The sequence below is a fragment of the Herpailurus yagouaroundi genome, unplaced genomic scaffold (assembly GCF_014898765.1).
Source record: "Herpailurus yagouaroundi ecotype Mexico unplaced genomic scaffold, PumYag 188, whole genome shotgun sequence".
In the NCBI taxonomy this organism is placed as follows: domain Eukaryota; kingdom Metazoa; phylum Chordata; class Mammalia; order Carnivora; family Felidae; genus Herpailurus; species Herpailurus yagouaroundi.
Genome location: NW_024412419.1, coordinates 32,264,660 through 32,282,134, shown reverse-complemented (window position 1 = coordinate 32,282,134; position 17,475 = coordinate 32,264,660). Strand labels below are relative to the sequence as shown.

Below are 17,475 nucleotides of genomic sequence, written 5' to 3'. Positions count from 1 at the left end.
GAAATGAATTAGGAACCAGTTCAAGGAATTCAGGATGACTTAGAACTATGTAAGCCATATTGTGTTTCACAAAGAATAGAACTCCGGTCTCCTGATTTCTGATCTTATATTGTCATTATTCAATCTTAAAAAAAAAAAAAAAATCTAAGAAACATTAAGAGTAATCAACACAAACATCATTTGTTCTGTCAGTCCTTTCTGTACTCCTCCACTAGATGTCCTCTTCCTCTTTCTAGAATTACCCTTCCTAGAAATGAGCTCTTGCTAGAAACTAGAGTACTGTTTTCATAATAGTTTCTTAAACCATAAATAAGTTAGAGCATAGGATGGCTTCTGCTAAAATCATGATGCCTATTCTCTTGTTCCTCAGGAATCATCAAAACCAATAGATTACAACCTAACCATTAAAATTGTTTAGTCTCTTAATGATTGATGATAGAATTTTTGGGCAGTTTCGATTAAACTCTTGTTTAATTGCTTGTGAAAACCATAACAATGAATTTTAGATGCTATAAACTGTTACCTCTGGCTTACAGAATGTGAAAGTAAAAGTCTACCACTAAGAAATAACCTTGAGAAAATAAATGTTGGGCACCTGTATTCTAAAGGTTTATTATACTTTACTTCATTGTAGATATCTATATTTTTTGTTGTTCAGGCTAAACTTTGTTTTCTGGAACCAAAAGTCTGCCCATTCTTATGACTGTTTTTGTTGATAATGCTCTACTAGAATCCTTGATGGGAAGTATCATAAAATACAAGAATGCCATTATTTATCAGAAAGAACTGATTTACTTACTCTCTTACTGGAGAATATTAAACTTATCCTATAAAAATTATAATTAATAGCCATGTAATTTTGTTTAGAGGCTTTAAGAGAAGTACCTCATTGTGCTAGCTTAGATGTACCCATAATTTCATCTGTCTGTATTTCTGGTGGTAGGTTATTTATGTTTTAACTTGGAGAAAGTCTATTTATGTTTTACCTTCTTTATTTTCTAAGGAACTGGCATTTGATCCATATGAATCATATGCTCGAGATATCTTACGGCCTGGTTTTCATGATCGTTTCCTTAGTCAGTTATCAAAGCCAGGAGCAGCACTCTATTTACAGGTATAGTAATTTTTAAATCAAGATATATGATGTCGGCAAAGTAATCTTAAAAAAATTAATCACTTTTTTTTTTAGTCAATAGGCGAAGGTTTCAAAGAAGCTGTTCAATATGTTTTACCCAGGCTACTTCTAGCCCCTGTTTACCACTGTCTGCATTACTTTGAGCTTTTGAAGGTAAGATAACTCTTACTGCTATTTATAAAACATTCAAATATGATGCAATTTTTTTTTTTACCAGTTTGTGAATTATTATGTGAGCACCTATGAATATTAGTCTGTATCTATTTTCTTTTTCTAGTTAAGAAGTAAATGTAGGGGTGCCTGGATGGGTTAGTTGGTTAAGTTATCTGACTCTTGATTTCTGCTCGGGTCATGATCTCACAGTCATGAGATCAAGCCCCCCCACTGGGCATGGAGCCTGCTTGTGATTCTTCTCTCCCTCTCCTTCTGCCTTTCCCTCTCCTCCCCCTCTTTCTATAAAAGAAAAAAAAAAGGGGAGGGGCAGTGTAAGTGAGTCTGCAAAAAAGTGGTGCATTTTCTCTAGTTTCAGGAGTGAATTTTAAAGGAATCATCAGATATTTTAATCTTGTGCCCTTTTTGTTTGCATGGCCAATTGTTTGGAAACAACCTTGGATATACGCATCCATAAAATCTAGCAAAAAGCAAACAGCTGCAGTATTTTTCATACACATGGACTATAGGCAGGTGAAAACCGACAGGAATACAAAATTACTAACTTAATCATCTGAATAAGACTAAGTGTGCATAATTCAGTTTGAGGTTATCATGTATGCTTTCTCTTAAATGAAAAAATAGAAAATTTAACACTTGAAATCTCTATACCTTTCTTAGGTTTTATTGGTAATAAAAAGTACAAGATTAGCAAAATAATTGAGAGAAAACATGTCTGAGTCTAATTTCAACACATCATAATAACCATGTATTTATAGAGAAGATTAAATTGAGGACCAGCAGAATGATAAGACTGTAGTTGATGTAATTTCATTTATAATAGTGCAGTGTTTATCGTGATAATAAGCTTTATTTTAGAAAATAGGAACACTAACAACTTTAGTCTGAAGGCTCGCATGGTTGGACTTTGGCTATATGTTAAAGTTAAACAGTAAATTTTTTAATATTCCTTGATTTTTGTGTAGTAGACCAGTTTGAAGACTGGTCCTTTTTCCCCTTACCATCACAAATATTACAAAAATTGTAGCCCCAAATGCGTAAGTACAGGAATTGTGTGGGAAAGGATTACAGATAAAAACTTAGAACTGAGAGGCACCTGGGTGGTTCAGTTGGTTGAGCTTCCAACTTCGGCTCAGGTCCTGATCTCACAGTCTGTGAGTTCGAGCCCCACGTTGGGCTCTGTGCTGACAGCTCAGAGCCCGGAGCCTGCTTCAGATTCTGTGTCTTCCTCTCTCTCTGACCCTCCCCAATTCATGCTCTGTCTCTCTCTGTCTCAAAAATAAATAAACATTAAAAAAATAATAATAATAAAATAAAAAAACTTAGAACTGAGTGGTGCAGTTGAGTGGAAAACTTAGGATCAAAAATTGAGAAATGGTGGGGCGCCTGGGTGGCTCAGTCAGTTAAGCGGCCGACTTCGGCTCAGGTCATGATTTTGCGGTCCGTGAGTTCGAGCCCCGCGTCGGGCTCTGTGCTGACAGCTCAGAGCCTGGAGCCTGTTTCAGATTCTGTGTCACCCTATCTCTGACCCTCCCCCATTCATGCTCTGTCTCTCTCCGTCTCAAAAATAAATAAACGTTAAAAAAAAAATTTTTTTTTAATTGAGAAATGTTAAAATTAAGAGATTATTTATCCTCCCCAAATAGTCTGGTTTTTTTTAATGTTACACAAAACAAATTGGAAAAGGCAAATATAAATTGTGCTACATCATACACTTTAAACACTCACTAGTGACCCTCACATAGTGTGCCAGAAATTCTTTGTAAAGAAATCTGCTCCTCAGACCCCTTCTGCAAACATCTTGTATACATTTGTTAATGGCTTTGGTTTGCTGCCTTTACGTTTGGGAGCTGGACAATATCAAACGTCTGCTACTGTGGATAATTTATCTTCTTTTTTTCGTGTTTTGCATTTATTTTAACTGCTATATGCTTCAAACTATCTATCTATTTATTTAAAATGTTAATTTCTTAAGAGGGAAAGAGAGAGAACAAGCAGGGGAGGGGCAGAGAGGGAGGCAGAAAGAGAGAGAATCCCAAGCAGGCTCCACACTCATCTCAGAGTCTCACAACCACAAGATCATGATCTGAGGCAAAATCAAAAGTCTGATGCTTAACCGACTGAGCCACCCAGGTACCCCATCAGACCATTTTTTATACTGCCTATAAGCTGATGTCTTTCTTTTTTTAATTTTTTTTAATGTTTATTTTTGAGAGAGAGAGACAGAGCATGAGCAGGGGATGGACAGAGACAGAGGGAGATGCAGAATCCGAAGCAGGCTCCAGGCTCTGAGCTGTCAGCACAGAGCCCGACGCAGGGCTTGAACTCACGGACTGTGAGATCATGACCTGAGCCGAAGTCAGACGCTTAACCGACTAAGCCACCCAGGCGCCCCATTTTAAAAAAAAAAATTTTTTTTAATGTTTTTATTTATTTTTGAGACAGAGAGAGACAGAGCATGAGCAGGGGAGGGGCAGAGACAGAGGAAGGAGACACAGAATCCGAAGCAGGCTCCAGGCTCTGAGCTGTCAGCGCAGAGCCTGGTGCGGGGCTCAAACCCATGAGCTGTGAGGTCATGACCTGAGCTGAAGTCCGACACCTAACCGACTGAACCACCCAGGCACCCCTGAGCTGATGTCTTAATACCAGCAATAAGAGAAGATATAGAAGACAGCTTCTATCATAAAAATAAGCGCAACAGAGGTCTATCTAGCTTCCATTCCTTAAACTAGATTTCTAAATTTAGACATTCTTATCCAGAAACCATGGGTTCAAAGCAGTGAGCTAAATGGTATTATAGCTGACTACAGATGTTAAATGTCTAGAGTTAAGCATAGGAGAGTGTAATTCAGGAGCCATTGTAGTAAAAACACAATTAACAGCTGGCTATTGTACTATTCCAGTTTTAAATTTTAAATCAATCAAACTGCTGTGAGGTGCATTTATAATTTTGGTAATTTTCTCTTTGATAAGAATAGGTAGTTTGAAAGGTGTTTTATTTTTATAAATGAGCTATCCTAACATTTTTTTAGGGTTGATATCCTGTTTAAAGTTTCAGACTCCTTTCCATCCTTCAGATTTTAACTTGCTTTTACATTATTGTTGCATTTTCTGCCATTTTTCTTTAATTTCCTCTCCTTCTGGAACTCTAGTTACAGATATGTTGAACCACTTTATGTTGTCCCACAGATCTATAAGATTGTTCGTTTTTCTTAAATCTTATTCTTTGTTCTTCAAATTAGTAATTTTTTATTGATCTATCAATAGAACTGCTAGTATCTTGCTTACTCTTGAATTTCCATTTGGATTTTGTTTTACAGTTTCCACAGACTCCCTGTCTGTCCATTCAGTAAAACCATGTTTTCCTTTAATTCTTTGAACATGATCAGAAAAGCCACTTTGAAGCCTTTCTTAAATCCAACATCTGGGTCCACTTGGTGTCAGTTTCTATTAACTGACTTTTTTTCCTTGAACATGAGTCATATTTTCCTATTGTTTGTTAGTTAACAACTCTGGATTCTATAGTGTTGAGGATTGTGGGATTCTTGTTTTTGGATTGTTGGTTTTTTACTCTAGTAGACAGTTAACTTTCCTGGTCTCAGCTGCAAATTTGTCTCTTCTGTGTTATACAGCAGCTGATATCTCTGTTTACTTTCTAGGATTTCCATATGCTGCTTTTTTAGCCTGATTCTCTTGGATCTCCCCTACACATGTATGATTTGGTAGTCAGATAAGTGTGTGGGCAGAGATGATGTTCAGATTTGGGGGCACAGTCTCTGTGGTTCCCTTATACTTGGAAATTTCATCCTTAATTTCCAGCCATTCTCTCAGCTTTAAACGTTATCCCCTGGCATGTGAAACCAGTAAGGCTTCAGTTTTCTGCTGCCTGAGCTGTGTATAATTTGGGGAATAAACACAGTTTTTTTGTTGTTTTAATTTTTCTTAATGTTTATTTTTGAGAGGGGGGAGGGGCAGAGAAAGAGGGAAACACAGAATCTGAAGCTAGTTCCACGCTTGAGCTGTCAGCACAGAGCCTGATGTGGGGCTCAATCTCACAAGCCATAATAAGATCATGACCTGAGGCAAAGTCGGCCGCCGAACCAACTGAGCCACCCATGCGCCCCTGTAATTTCTTTTATTACTGCATGTTTCAGACTAGAAATTGAACTTAGCTTCAATCTGCTAAAACTATTAGTCTTTTTATAGAAGGAAGATACTCTGATAGGTATACAGAAAGCTGAAGAGCACATATTTAGCATCTGCTAAAAGTGTTAAAGTATTACTTTAAAAAAAAAAAAGCAAAAATAAATAAATAAAAAACAGCTTTATTGAGACATAATTTCCATGCCAAGTGTTCTTCATTAAAATGTACTGAGAAAAAAAAAAACATTCAGCTCCAAGGACCTGTGGGGAAGGAAATTTTTCTTCAACCCACTTACTGGGTCTGAAAAGTAAACTGACAAAGACTAACAGGAAAAAAAGCATACAACTTTATTTATTCATACAAGTTTATTTGATGTCACTTTTACATGATACAGGAGCATTGGCGCACTGAATATTTAAGGTGAAGGAACTTAAGACAGAAGCAAGAAGGTCACTGATCTTCTGTTTTCTAAAACCCCTTCGACTTAAAATATTTAATATGTCAAGGTGCTATTTTGGGGGGTAGCATGTCCTGAAACCCATCACTCCTTTCACCTCCTCCCACCCCCAATCCCATCATTTACTCATGAAATTGCTCTGGATAAAGCAGTGACCCCTTTGCTATTAGGTAATGAACTGCCACACCAAACGTTGATTATGGCAACATGAAAAAAATCAGGAACTTATGCAGTTCTCGTTAGAATTAAAAGGATTCAATGAAGAGAGGGGTATAAAAAGGGAAATGTAGAGGGATGCCTCGGTGGCTCAGTCAGTTAAATGTCTGACTCTTGATTTCGGCTCGAGTCGTCATCATCACGTTCCTGAGATAAAGCCCCGCATTGGGCTCTGCCCTGACAGTGCAGAGTCTGCTTGGGATTCTCTTTCTCTCTCTGTCTCTCTCTCTCTCTGCCCCTTCTCCCACGTGCATGTGCTTACTCGTGCTCTCTTTCTCAAAATAAATGAACGTTTTAAAAAAAGGGAAACGTGGAAATGTAGGCTGTTTATCATCCAACTGTTTATTGAACAACTTTGCTTGTTTATTATGTAAGCACGTCAAATTCACTTTCTTCAAAACTCACTACCTTTTCCAGCAAAAGTACTCTTTCTGTGCTCACTCTCTCATGAGCAGCCCCCACTATCCATCTTTCTCCTCAGTAGAAACCTGAGTGTCCTTGGGGCTTCAGTCAGTTAAGCGTCCGACTTCGGCTCAGGTCATGATCTCACAGTTCTTGAGTTCAAACCCCGCACAGGCTCTGGGCTGACAGCTCAGAGCCTGGAGCCTGCTTCGGATTCTGTGTCTCCCTCTCCCTCTGCCCCTCCCCCACTCATACTTTGTGTCTGTCTCTCTCAAAAATAAATAAAAATTAAAAAAAAAAAAAGAAACCCGAAAGTCTTCAACTCTTCTCTCTCATTCTTTCTGTCACATCCATTTAGTCACCAAGTAAGTCCTTTTCGTTCTTGAAAAGGATCTTCTTTTAGATTCATCTTCCTCTCAATACTCTGAAGGCCATGATCATCTTATCTCTATTATTGAAAGTCTCCCTTTAGTTTTGCCTTTTCCATCTCCCTTCCCTACACAATCTGCTCTTGAGGAGCTAAGTAAACCAAAGTCATCCTTCTAAATTGCAAATTTGATCATGTTAGTCATTAGCTTAAAACCCTTAATGGCTCCCCATTGCCGCAGGTTAATGTCCAAGTTCCTGATAAAGCCTGAGGTTGACCCATCACTTCTCTCCAACCTCTTTTCTTCCCACCCACCAGGCTCTACTCTTCAGCTAGTTTCTCTCAGTCCTGGTCCCTAAAAATCTCTCAATCACACATACTATTTCATCTGCCTATTTTAAATTCTTTTACCAATGTTTCCCCATTCTTATTCTTCAGTTCCTGTAGTCATTTCCTTCTGGAATGCTTCTTCTTGCTGTGTATTTCCAGAAGGCTATATTTCCTCCATTACATAACACTTTGTCATTCATTTCTCTTCTCTTTCATGCTTTAAGCTAACAGTAGGGACCAAATGGGCTTGCTCACCATCATATTTTCATTGCTATAAATATGGATGGTTAATTAAATATTTGCTAAATTAATTCCAGTTGGGACCTGATTGGCTTTGCCTTGTTGATCTGCCCTTTTGAGGTTTTTTTTTCCACTCAGCTACTATTAATGTTCTAGTTTCTAAAAGACAAAAGACATCTACTTAATTATCTCAATAAAATTTGTGACTTTCCTGAAACATCTTTGAGAATATTGCTTTTATTTCCTAATAGTGAATTATAAATCATGTTATAATTTATATTTTAAGATTTCATTTTTATATTTTCAACCACTGGCTAATTTTATAAAGATATTACTGGGGCGCCTGGGTGGCGCAGTCGGTTAAGCGTCCGACTTCAGCCAGGTCACGATCTCGCGGTCCGTGAGTTCGAGCCCCGCGTCAGGCTCTCGGCTGATGGCTCGGAGCCTGGAGCCTGTTTCCGATTCTGTGTCTCCCTCTCTCTCTGCCCCTCCCCTGTTCATGCTCTGTCTCTCTCTGTCCCAAAAATAAATAAACGTTGAAAAAAAATTAAAAAAAAGAAAGATATTGCTTTATTTAACTTACAACTGTAGAAGAAGTATACATTTATGCCGTAAATTTATACTGTTTATTCCATGTATTATATGCAGCTTTGGTAATGATCATCTGCTCACTTGTCTTGGGGGAAAATGAGGGTTTCTTTAGGCTGATTAAGTAAAAGAAGATTACATTTTGTTAATATCATTAACATCACTTACTGGTTGAAATTTCATATATTATAATAGAGTTATTTGCATATATGAAATCACTAACTTAAAAAATAACTTTGAGGGGAAAGGAGGGAACTGGTTATGAAATGTACTTTCTTGGGGTGCCTGGGTGGTGCATTTGGTTAAGTGTCTGACTTCTGCTCAGGTCATGATCTCGTGGTTTGTGGGTTCAAGCCCCACATCGGGCCCTGTGCTGACAGCTCAGAGCCTGGAGCCTGCTTCAGATTCTGTGTCTCCCTCTCTCTCTGCCCCTGCCCCACTCGTACTCTGTCTCTCGAATATAAATGAAATTAAAAACAAAAAAGTTTAGGGGCGCCTGGGTGGCGCAGTCGGTTAAGCGTCGGACTTCAACCAGGTCACGATCTCGCGGTCCGTGAGGTCGAGCCCCGCATCAGGCTCTGGGCTGATGGCTCAGAGCCTGGAGCCTGTTTCCGATTCTGTGTCTCCCTCTCTCTCTGCCCCTCCCCCGTTCATGCTCTGTCTCTCTCTGTCCCAAAAATAAATAAACGTTGAAAAAAAAAATTAAAAAAAAAAAACAAACAAAAAAGTTTAAATTTAAAAACATATATTTTTTAAGATTTTTTAAATGTTTATTTATTTTTGAGAGAGAGAACAAGCCAAGGGAAGAGCAGAGAGAGAGGGAGAGAGAAATTCCAAGCAGGCTCCACGCTTTTGGTGCAGAGCCCAACATGGGGCTCGAAGTGCCGAGCTATGAGATCATGACCTGAGCCGAAACCAAGGGTCAGACGCTTAACCAAATAAGCCACCCAGGCATCCTGAAATGTACTTTCTGACTTAACAAGTAATATGAGCAATTGAAAGCTGAAGATAATCTCTAAATCCCATTTTAGTTAAGAATTTCATCTTTTTCACCCATAGTTTTTAGTTGTGCTGCTACTATAAAAGAATAGTTGAGGGTCATTGCCTTTCTTGTGCTCAGCCTTTAAAGGGATATTTAAGTTAAAGCATAGCAAAGAGTCGGGAGCAGTGGTTTAATTAGTTGGTTTCTGGATAACTTGGATAATATTCCATACATTTGTTAACAGGACTAGTAAATTAAATTTACTATTTGACCATATATTTTCCACTTTGTAATCTGTTCTTAGCATCTCATCAAAGAGTATACAAGTAACCACTCCACAATCAAAATGTGATCCTCATCTTTGCTTGTGTTTTCCCACTCTGTGATAAACTCTCTATATACACGCAACATTTAAGACAAAGACAAATCTTTATGTCCCAAACCGTAGATAATTACATTTTTCTTGATTCTATATTTTGCCATCCTGTGCACTGCATGCAGTTTACCTAACTGAATGGGCTAGATCTTATTTGGTGAATATTTTCTAAATAGGTATTTCAAACTTATTTTGGTGTTTTGGTTAGTATATTGAAAAGCCCTTGAACTCAGGGTCAGAAATCCTGGGTCTTGCTTGCCTCTGCCATCAAGTAGTGGCAGTTCCTTCATTTTAAATAATCTAGTGTTGGAAAAAGTAATTTCTAGAAATAAAAACATGAGTTCAAAGGGTTTTGTTTTTTTTTTAACCAAAGGAAACCATTACATGTTTGTGAATTAGTTGGACTCCTCTAAAATGCATCAGGTGTAACACTTTATTTTTTATATCTAAACAGTCTTCAGTTTTGTGTCCTTTTCCAGTTCACAGTTTCTTAAATTTAAACCCATTTAAACCCTGGAAACTTCCCAGGGTTTCCTTTGGACACGTAGTACCCCATATTGATTTCTGCCCCTTCACTTATTTCTAAAGGACCAAGAAAAAGTAATCACTGTATAAGTGGATCCTTTCTTTTGAGAATATAAATTTTATCACCACTATAGAGCAATGAGTTTTCACTGTGCTTTGGAATATGATTCTGTGGATTATTTTAAATATAATTTCATATACAGCAATTTAACCTCAAGACTTGATAATTTTTAACTATTTAAACAGAACTGTATTTGGAAAATTAAATTGTTGCTGTTGCACAATGTTATTAAATAGGTACCCATGAAAAGCATGGTATTGAACATCACTTTGGTAAAAAGAGGATGCTGCTTTGTGGAGTCTTATTTACATACTGATTGCCACTGCTTTGTTTCTGTAGCAACAATAAGCCACCGCTTTGATGGTAGTTAACTTCAGCTATTCTGCACCAATGCCCAGTTTAAGTCAGCTATGTTAAGCAAAAGTGCCTATAAGAAAGGTCATTTATTACATTGAAATTTATTTTAGATGCTTGACTAATGCTATGAAGGTAAAAATTACATTTAAAAATTACTTCATGGGGTGCCTGGGTGGCTCAGTCAGTTGAGTGGCCAACTCTTGGTTTTGGCTTGGATCATAGTCTCACAGTTCGTAAGTTTGGATCCCCACATAGGGCTCCGTGCTGACAATGTAGAAACTGCTTGGGATTCTCTCTCTCTCTTTCTCTCTCTCTCTGCTCTGCGCACTCTCTCTCTCAAAATAAATAAATAAACTTTAAAATCTTTTTTAAAAACTTAAAAATTACTTTATTAGTAAAGATTTATGGGTTTTGACATAGACTTTGGGTTTGTGGTTTTAGAATGTATTAACAATATTTTTGAGATACTGGTATATTCTGTATGTGAAATGCTATCGTTAAATGATAGATAAATGACCCAGAATCTTCAAACATTTATGGAATAGAAAACTAAATGCATGCCTAAATGCATTTGTTACTTTCATAGTTCTTTTTATGTATGTTAAAACTGTGTTTTGTATGACTTTAGGTTTGTTTGCCTGAATTAATAATACAAAAATTACCACAGGATAGAATATGAAGGACTCAATATTCTGTTCCCTGTTGGTGCCAACTCTTTAAAACTAAAAACTCTCCATGTGTCTTATTGACTTGAATATCTGAGCAATTAAATTCTGAAACAACACAGTGAAATAGTTCTCATTTGTGGTGCTCTTATTATGCCATGTAGAATTCTGCCTCTTTTTCATGAACATTGCTTTCAGTGTGAGATTGCTGACTTGGAAGTAAAGGTTAACAGTAACATTTTATTTGTCTCCCAAAATTCTGCCATATGAGAGGTGAATAGTTTTAGAGTGATAGGGCCAGAAGGTATTTTGAGAGATTACCCAAAGTCCAGCCTTCAGTTTACCAGCAATAGCCGTTAAGTAAAAATCTAGCAGCTGTCTTTCATGCACACTTGGCCATTGACTTCCTTTAATCTAGCTGGCCATAGTGAAGAACAATACTATGAGTAAGTGATGTCTGAGTATCTTCTGCTATATACAGATATATGATATGTATGTATATTTTAAGTCTTTTATCCTTTGGGGGGAGAACCATTTTTTTACCCTTTTTATCTGGGGGATTATTGTGAATAGATTTTTATTTTACTAACACAATTGAGACTGAACATTTTTCTAAAAAGTGTAGTTTGCACCTTTTAGTTGAAAGTATGGTGAGTTTTTAATAATGAATATAAGAAATTTGGATGATAAAAGCTGAGTATTAAATAGACTTTACAATACGGTATTTATAACTTATGGAATACTTGAGCATTTAAGGTATTTTAAGTAAATTATTTCTAGAAAAACGGTTTAGGGCTTTGAGTAAGAAATAAGTTTACTTTTCACAAATCATCAGAATGTGTATATAGTCTTTAGCAGAAATGAAAAGGAATTTGTTGTTGATCTTTAAGGAATATCTTTCAAGAACGTAAAACCCTTAGAGTCATAATGAATAATTACGCTCATTAAAAAGTAAACCTTTACAAGGTACTTTGAATATTTTGTGGTTTTATTTCTCCTGTCTTTTCCTTTGTCACAAAGAGTAAATGTTCTTAAATATTGCATGAAAACTATTGGTAAATGCTATTTCTTAACTTTTTCTTTTTGGTAGCCAGAAGCAGGTTTATAAGTTTACTGAATTCTTGTTACTTATTGTAACTCATACCTTGCTCAGTTAACTGCTTGCTTGAATTATAGCCACCTGTTGTATTGATAACTGGTAGTAATTGTTGACTCAATCCTTATTAAGCACAGACTTTTGCCACCAGTAGAAAATGTGCTTGGGTTTCACTAATAGTTGCATTTCTAGTTTTACTCATAATCTTAACGTGTGAATACTGACAAAATTTTTCATGATACCAATATTAATTCTATAGAACTACAAAGAAAACAACTTATACTGTATATTACCATTTACACAGTGCTTTGATTTTTAATAAGAATCCCATTAAATAGGCACCTGGGTGGCTCAGTTAGTTGAGCGTCTAACTCTTGGTTTCGGCTCAGGTCATGATCTGACGGTTTTGTGAGTTCAAGCCCTGCGCTGGGCTCTGCGCTGACAGTGTGGAGTCTGCTTAGGATTCTCTCTCTCCCTCCCTCCCTCCCTTTCTCTCTCTGTCCCTCCCCAACTCACACTGTCTCTATCTCTCTCAAAATAAATAAATAAACTTTAAAAAGAGAGAAATAAATTTTAAAAAGAGAGTGAGAGAGAGAACCCCATTAAGTCGGCAGAGCAAGATTTTTATAAAGCTTCATTTAATAGTTGGGAAAAGTGAGACTCAGAAGTCAAATAATCTGCCCCAAAGTCACACAGCAGTAGAGTCAAAATTTGGTCCTAGGTTTTGTGTCTTCAAGTTCCTCCCCACCATATTGCATCCTCCCGTGTGTATTTATCTTCCTAATCATCCTGTTGCTACAGCAGCCGTGTTGGAATCAGAAACCTAAGACCAGATTCCATACTTCAGAAAACCACATCTATGTGCTTGCTGCTGTGCAAATCCTGTGCTGGTTAAGAAGACACTTTATGTCCCTCATTTCTTTTCAGGAATAGTCACCTGAGAAACTGCACATTATTGCCTGTCACAAGGTGTGACATCTCTTAACACTGCTTCTACTGTTTTTTTTTTTTTTTTTAACGTGGAAAACTTGGTTGCATGTTAATATAGAAAGTGATACATAAAGAAGAAAACGCTTTTTTAAAAGAATGCATTTTATGACACATTTACAAGTTGCATTGTGATAGAAAGAGTTGAATCGATGTTATCTTTATTCTTTTTGTCCCAAACTGTCCTACTGGTTCAGATTTGTCATTTTGACTTTGCAGCAGTTAGAAGAAAAGAGTGAAGATCAAGAAGACAAGGAATGTTTGAAACAAGCAATAACAGCTTTGCTTAATGTTCAGAGTGGTATGGAAAAAATATGTTCTAAAAGTCTTGCAAAACGAAGACTGAGGTGAATATTTTTACTTTTTTAATAATCCTCCTTTTCACCCTGAATATTTTGGTATAGATTCAGGGATCTCAGTTCCCTCGTCAGTAAACAATGAAGAAAATAGTTTTAGTGACAAGCTTGGTCTTTCAGAGGAAGTGACATCAAAGCCAAGAGAATTTGTTATTGTTTGAAAAACCTTTCATATTTGTGCATTTTCCTTGCATACTCCCAGACAAGACCTCCTGAGAGCCAACTGGTAAGCTAAAGGAGAGAGAGAGAAAAATGTCTTGCGTAGATTTATGTCAACATCACCGTTCTGTGAAAGTAAAATTCGTAGTGTCCTTTATTTAGGGGTTATGTAACTTGAGGTATTAATTCAGATACATTGCTTCCAGTTTCCTCATTATAATCTGTGCATGATTTTTAGCTTTAGCTCTTATCCACTTAAACATTTTTAAATAATTTTTAAGTCTCTTCTTCTTTTCACTGTATGGAGCTACTTTTTAATATTTTTCATTCTAAATAGTAGCCAAGGTAGAAGTAATCATTCCGTAGCTGGATTTATAGAGTAGAATTTTGTCAGTAGTCACTAAAAAAAGTCTCTACTGTGTTGCTTTGGTTTCTAAATGGTACAGTTTTGTATCACTAATATATGTGGAGAATTAGTGAACACTTTGTGAGTGCAACTTTTTTTTAAATGTACTCTTATTACTGTCCTTTACGTGAATTCTAGGTTGCCTGTTATCTGTGCACTAATACTGTTTTTCCCTTTATCCCAGTGAATCTGCATGTCGGTTTTATAGTCAGCAAATGAAGGGGAAACAACTAGCAATCAAGAAAATGAACGAGATTCAGAAGAATATTGATGGTTGGGAGGGAAAAGACATTGGACAGTGTTGCAATGAATTTATAATGGAAGGAACTCTTACACGTGTAGGAGCCAAGCATGAGAGACACATATTTCTCTTTGATGGCTTAATGATTTGCTGTAAATCAAATCATGGGCAGCCAAGACTTCCTGGTGCTAGCAATGCAGAGTATCGTCTGAAAGAAAAGTTTTTCATGAGAAAGGTACAAATTAATGACAAAGATGACACCAGTGAGTACAAGCATGCTTTTGAAATAATTTTAAAAGATGAAAATAGTGTTATATTTTCTGCCAAGTCAGCTGAAGAGAAAAACAATTGGATGGCAGCACTGATATCTCTCCAGTACCGGAGCACACTGGAAAGGATGCTTGACGTGACGATGCTACAGGAAGAGAAGGAGGAGCAGATGAGGCTCCCTAGTGCTGATGTTTATCGATTTGCAGAGCCTGACTCCGAAGAGAATATAATATTTGAAGAGAACACACAGCCCAAGGCTGGAATTCCAATTATCAAAGCAGGAACTGTTATTAAACTTATTGAGAGGCTCACGTACCATATGTACGCAGGTAAGAAATGTAATTGAGTTGCCTGTCACTTGTGTCTTGCTGCTTCCAGCTGAGAGTCTTTGCTGCACAGGTCACTGTGCCTAAAATAGAAAGCAGACTAACAACAAAGGATGATCTCTGCATTATCCCAGTTCGTTTTCCTTTGCCTAAAAAACACTGCCATTTATACTTTGTCTACCACATTCACATATTATTTTGTAGCTTTATAGCCACGATTGCAAATGAGAAAATAAAATCACTTGGCTGAATTTTCCCAGTTAGCGGCAGAAACAAGACTAAAAGTACTGAGAAATCATCATCGTTAGGGTCTAAGAAACTTTTTCACATAACTTTTACCACTTGTTTTTTTCTTTTGTCTGTTTCCATTACTGAGATGATAAAGTCAGTAAAAATTTCATATATGTTCATCATCAAAATTGTGCTGGTAGTACAAATATACACAGCATTGGGTTTTCTTCATTTCCATTCCTAAGACTTAATTAAATTTAGCAAGCCTGAGAGTCATGTAAGTTTTCAATATTTTTTGCATTTTACAACCGATGTTATTAAGAAAAAAAAAAGTCCATCTTAGTAGGGCAGTTTTTTAAGGACGAACATATCCCAACTACCTAGGAAGATTGGTAGAGGCTGAATCAAATATGATGTCTGAGAGTCAGGGAACAAATGTGATGACTTTTTTTTTTTAAGTAATTTTATTTCTTCTAATAAAGTAACCAATGATAATCCAATATTCTTCGACCTTCGGTAGAGAGCTTGGTAATTGTAAACTACTGTAGCGTATGGTATAGTGGAAATGTGGATTTATGTCGTCACTCTGTCACAGCTCCTCACCATCCCAGAACCTTAGTTCACCTCAAAAATCAACATCACAACAGTTACCTTCAAATGCTGTTGGAAAGAATAAATGAACTGCTAAAGGTGAAAGCTCTTTGTAAAGATAAATGTAAACTTACTTTCAAAGAATGTTTTTATTACAAAGACCTATAAACTGAAATGTAACTCTTAGAACATAAGTGTTATTCTTAAATAGTTGAAGGAGAAAGTTAACCTCCATCCCTATACTTCTTGCTTAAATATATTCCTGTCTCTAGGAGATGTGCGTTTCTGAGGGAGATGTGTTTCTGGTTTTGGTTTGTTTTTTTCATCGTTGATGTTTTTCATTGTTTAAAGTCCTATAAATGGGTTCTCAGTTCTCTCTGGAAACTGCTGTGGCACCAGTTAAACTTTTAAAGATACCTGTTAACTACTCGACTGTAACAAAGATGACTAGCATTCAATAACGTTAATCTTTTCAGTTATTAAATGGCCACTTAACTACTTAAGTGGCCTGGCAACCATATCAGGGCCACCTTGCAAAAGAGTAAAATTAAATTAGAATATTTTTAGCAGTGATATCAAACACTTTTATAAACATAATGTTTCATCGTGTCCACATGTCTCTGGCATAAATAAGCCAGAGTTTTGTTTTCTTTGTAATTTTTATTTGGCCTCTAATTGGTAGTTCTTTTGCTAGCCTTTTCCATAGTAAGATATTAGTGCTTTCCATAGGCCATTAAAAGCAGTTTGGGTTCTCTAAACAGACTGCATTTGGTAGTAGCAGTCAGTAGCTGAAACACATTGGAGACGGCGAAATAAGACTGGTCTGGGGTTCCAGTTTTACTGCTGATTTTTTGCCTAGAATCTGCCACAGTCCATGCACCCATTTTACTGACTCAAAAAAAAAAAAAAAAAAAAAGTCAAAGCACAGGAGAGTTAAATAAGCTGCCCAAGATTTTTACGTGAAAAAGAAATAGGTTATTCTGGCACCTTTTTTACATATAAAACATTTTGAGACATACAATTTTCAGTGATTATTATGACCAACTTATTTCATGATTTTCAACCTCTGTATTCTTCTTTAAGACCTAGAATACAACTACCAAAATGTTTCATTACTCAAAATTTGTGGTTGCAAAACACTTATTTCTTTGCTTTTTAAGGAATTTTTAAGGTTGCACAAGCTTAAATTGCTCTTCTTGCCACATTATTCTGATTTTTAAGTGTCTTGAAAGAGTCATTGATTTATTTAACATAAGTATTCTAAGCTATTCATCATTTTATTTTAAATAGCTGTGTTTTGAGCTCTTAAACCTTTTAGCGTAAAATTGATCCTTAGATTTTTATCTGTGTGGGACCAAAGCTTTACTGGCTTTTTTTTCTTGTAGAACAGTATTAGTGGAAAGTGCGAAGGAGACTTACCTAATGTTTACTGTCACGTCAGTGGGATCTGAGGTGGAAACCATTTTCAAATTCCCAATTTTTAAATGTAATGGTTTCTGTAAAACTTGATTGTTAATGATAAAAATTGTTTTTAAACTGCTTGCTGAATTTCACAGAACTAACTTACGATTATTAGTAAGCAGTTGCAGAACTACAATTAAATATTTTCTGGGGAACTGTATGCCTTGTGCTTATTTTCCGAACGAGGGTACTTTAAGACGTGAATGAGCATAGCTGATGGTTTTTCTGCATCTTGGCTGTGTTTTCTCCTTAACGTGCACAACACTGGCCAAGTCTGCAGACGTAGTACGTGTGCCACGGCTTCTTATTCGTCACTCTAGGTAGTTGCATTCGTT

General features: G+C 36.6%; 1 protein-coding gene across 3 annotated transcripts in view; it reads left to right on the top strand.

The window, feature by feature from the left end:
* Positions 1-17,475, top strand: part of SOS1 (SOS Ras/Rac guanine nucleotide exchange factor 1) — a 151,140-nt gene that overhangs the window by 92,945 nt on the left and 40,720 nt on the right. For 2 of the 3 annotated variants that reach the window (XM_040496575.1, XM_040496576.1), the window contains exons 7-10: positions 1,004-1,114; positions 1,190-1,288; positions 13,319-13,446; positions 14,205-14,860. In XM_040496575.1, the coding sequence (XP_040352509.1) occupies positions 1,004-1,114; positions 1,190-1,288; positions 13,319-13,446; positions 14,205-14,860 (994 nt within the window). The remainder of the gene's footprint in view (positions 1-1,003; positions 1,115-1,189; positions 1,289-13,318; positions 13,447-14,204; positions 14,861-17,475) is intronic. The other variant, XM_040496577.1, reaches the window with a different exon arrangement.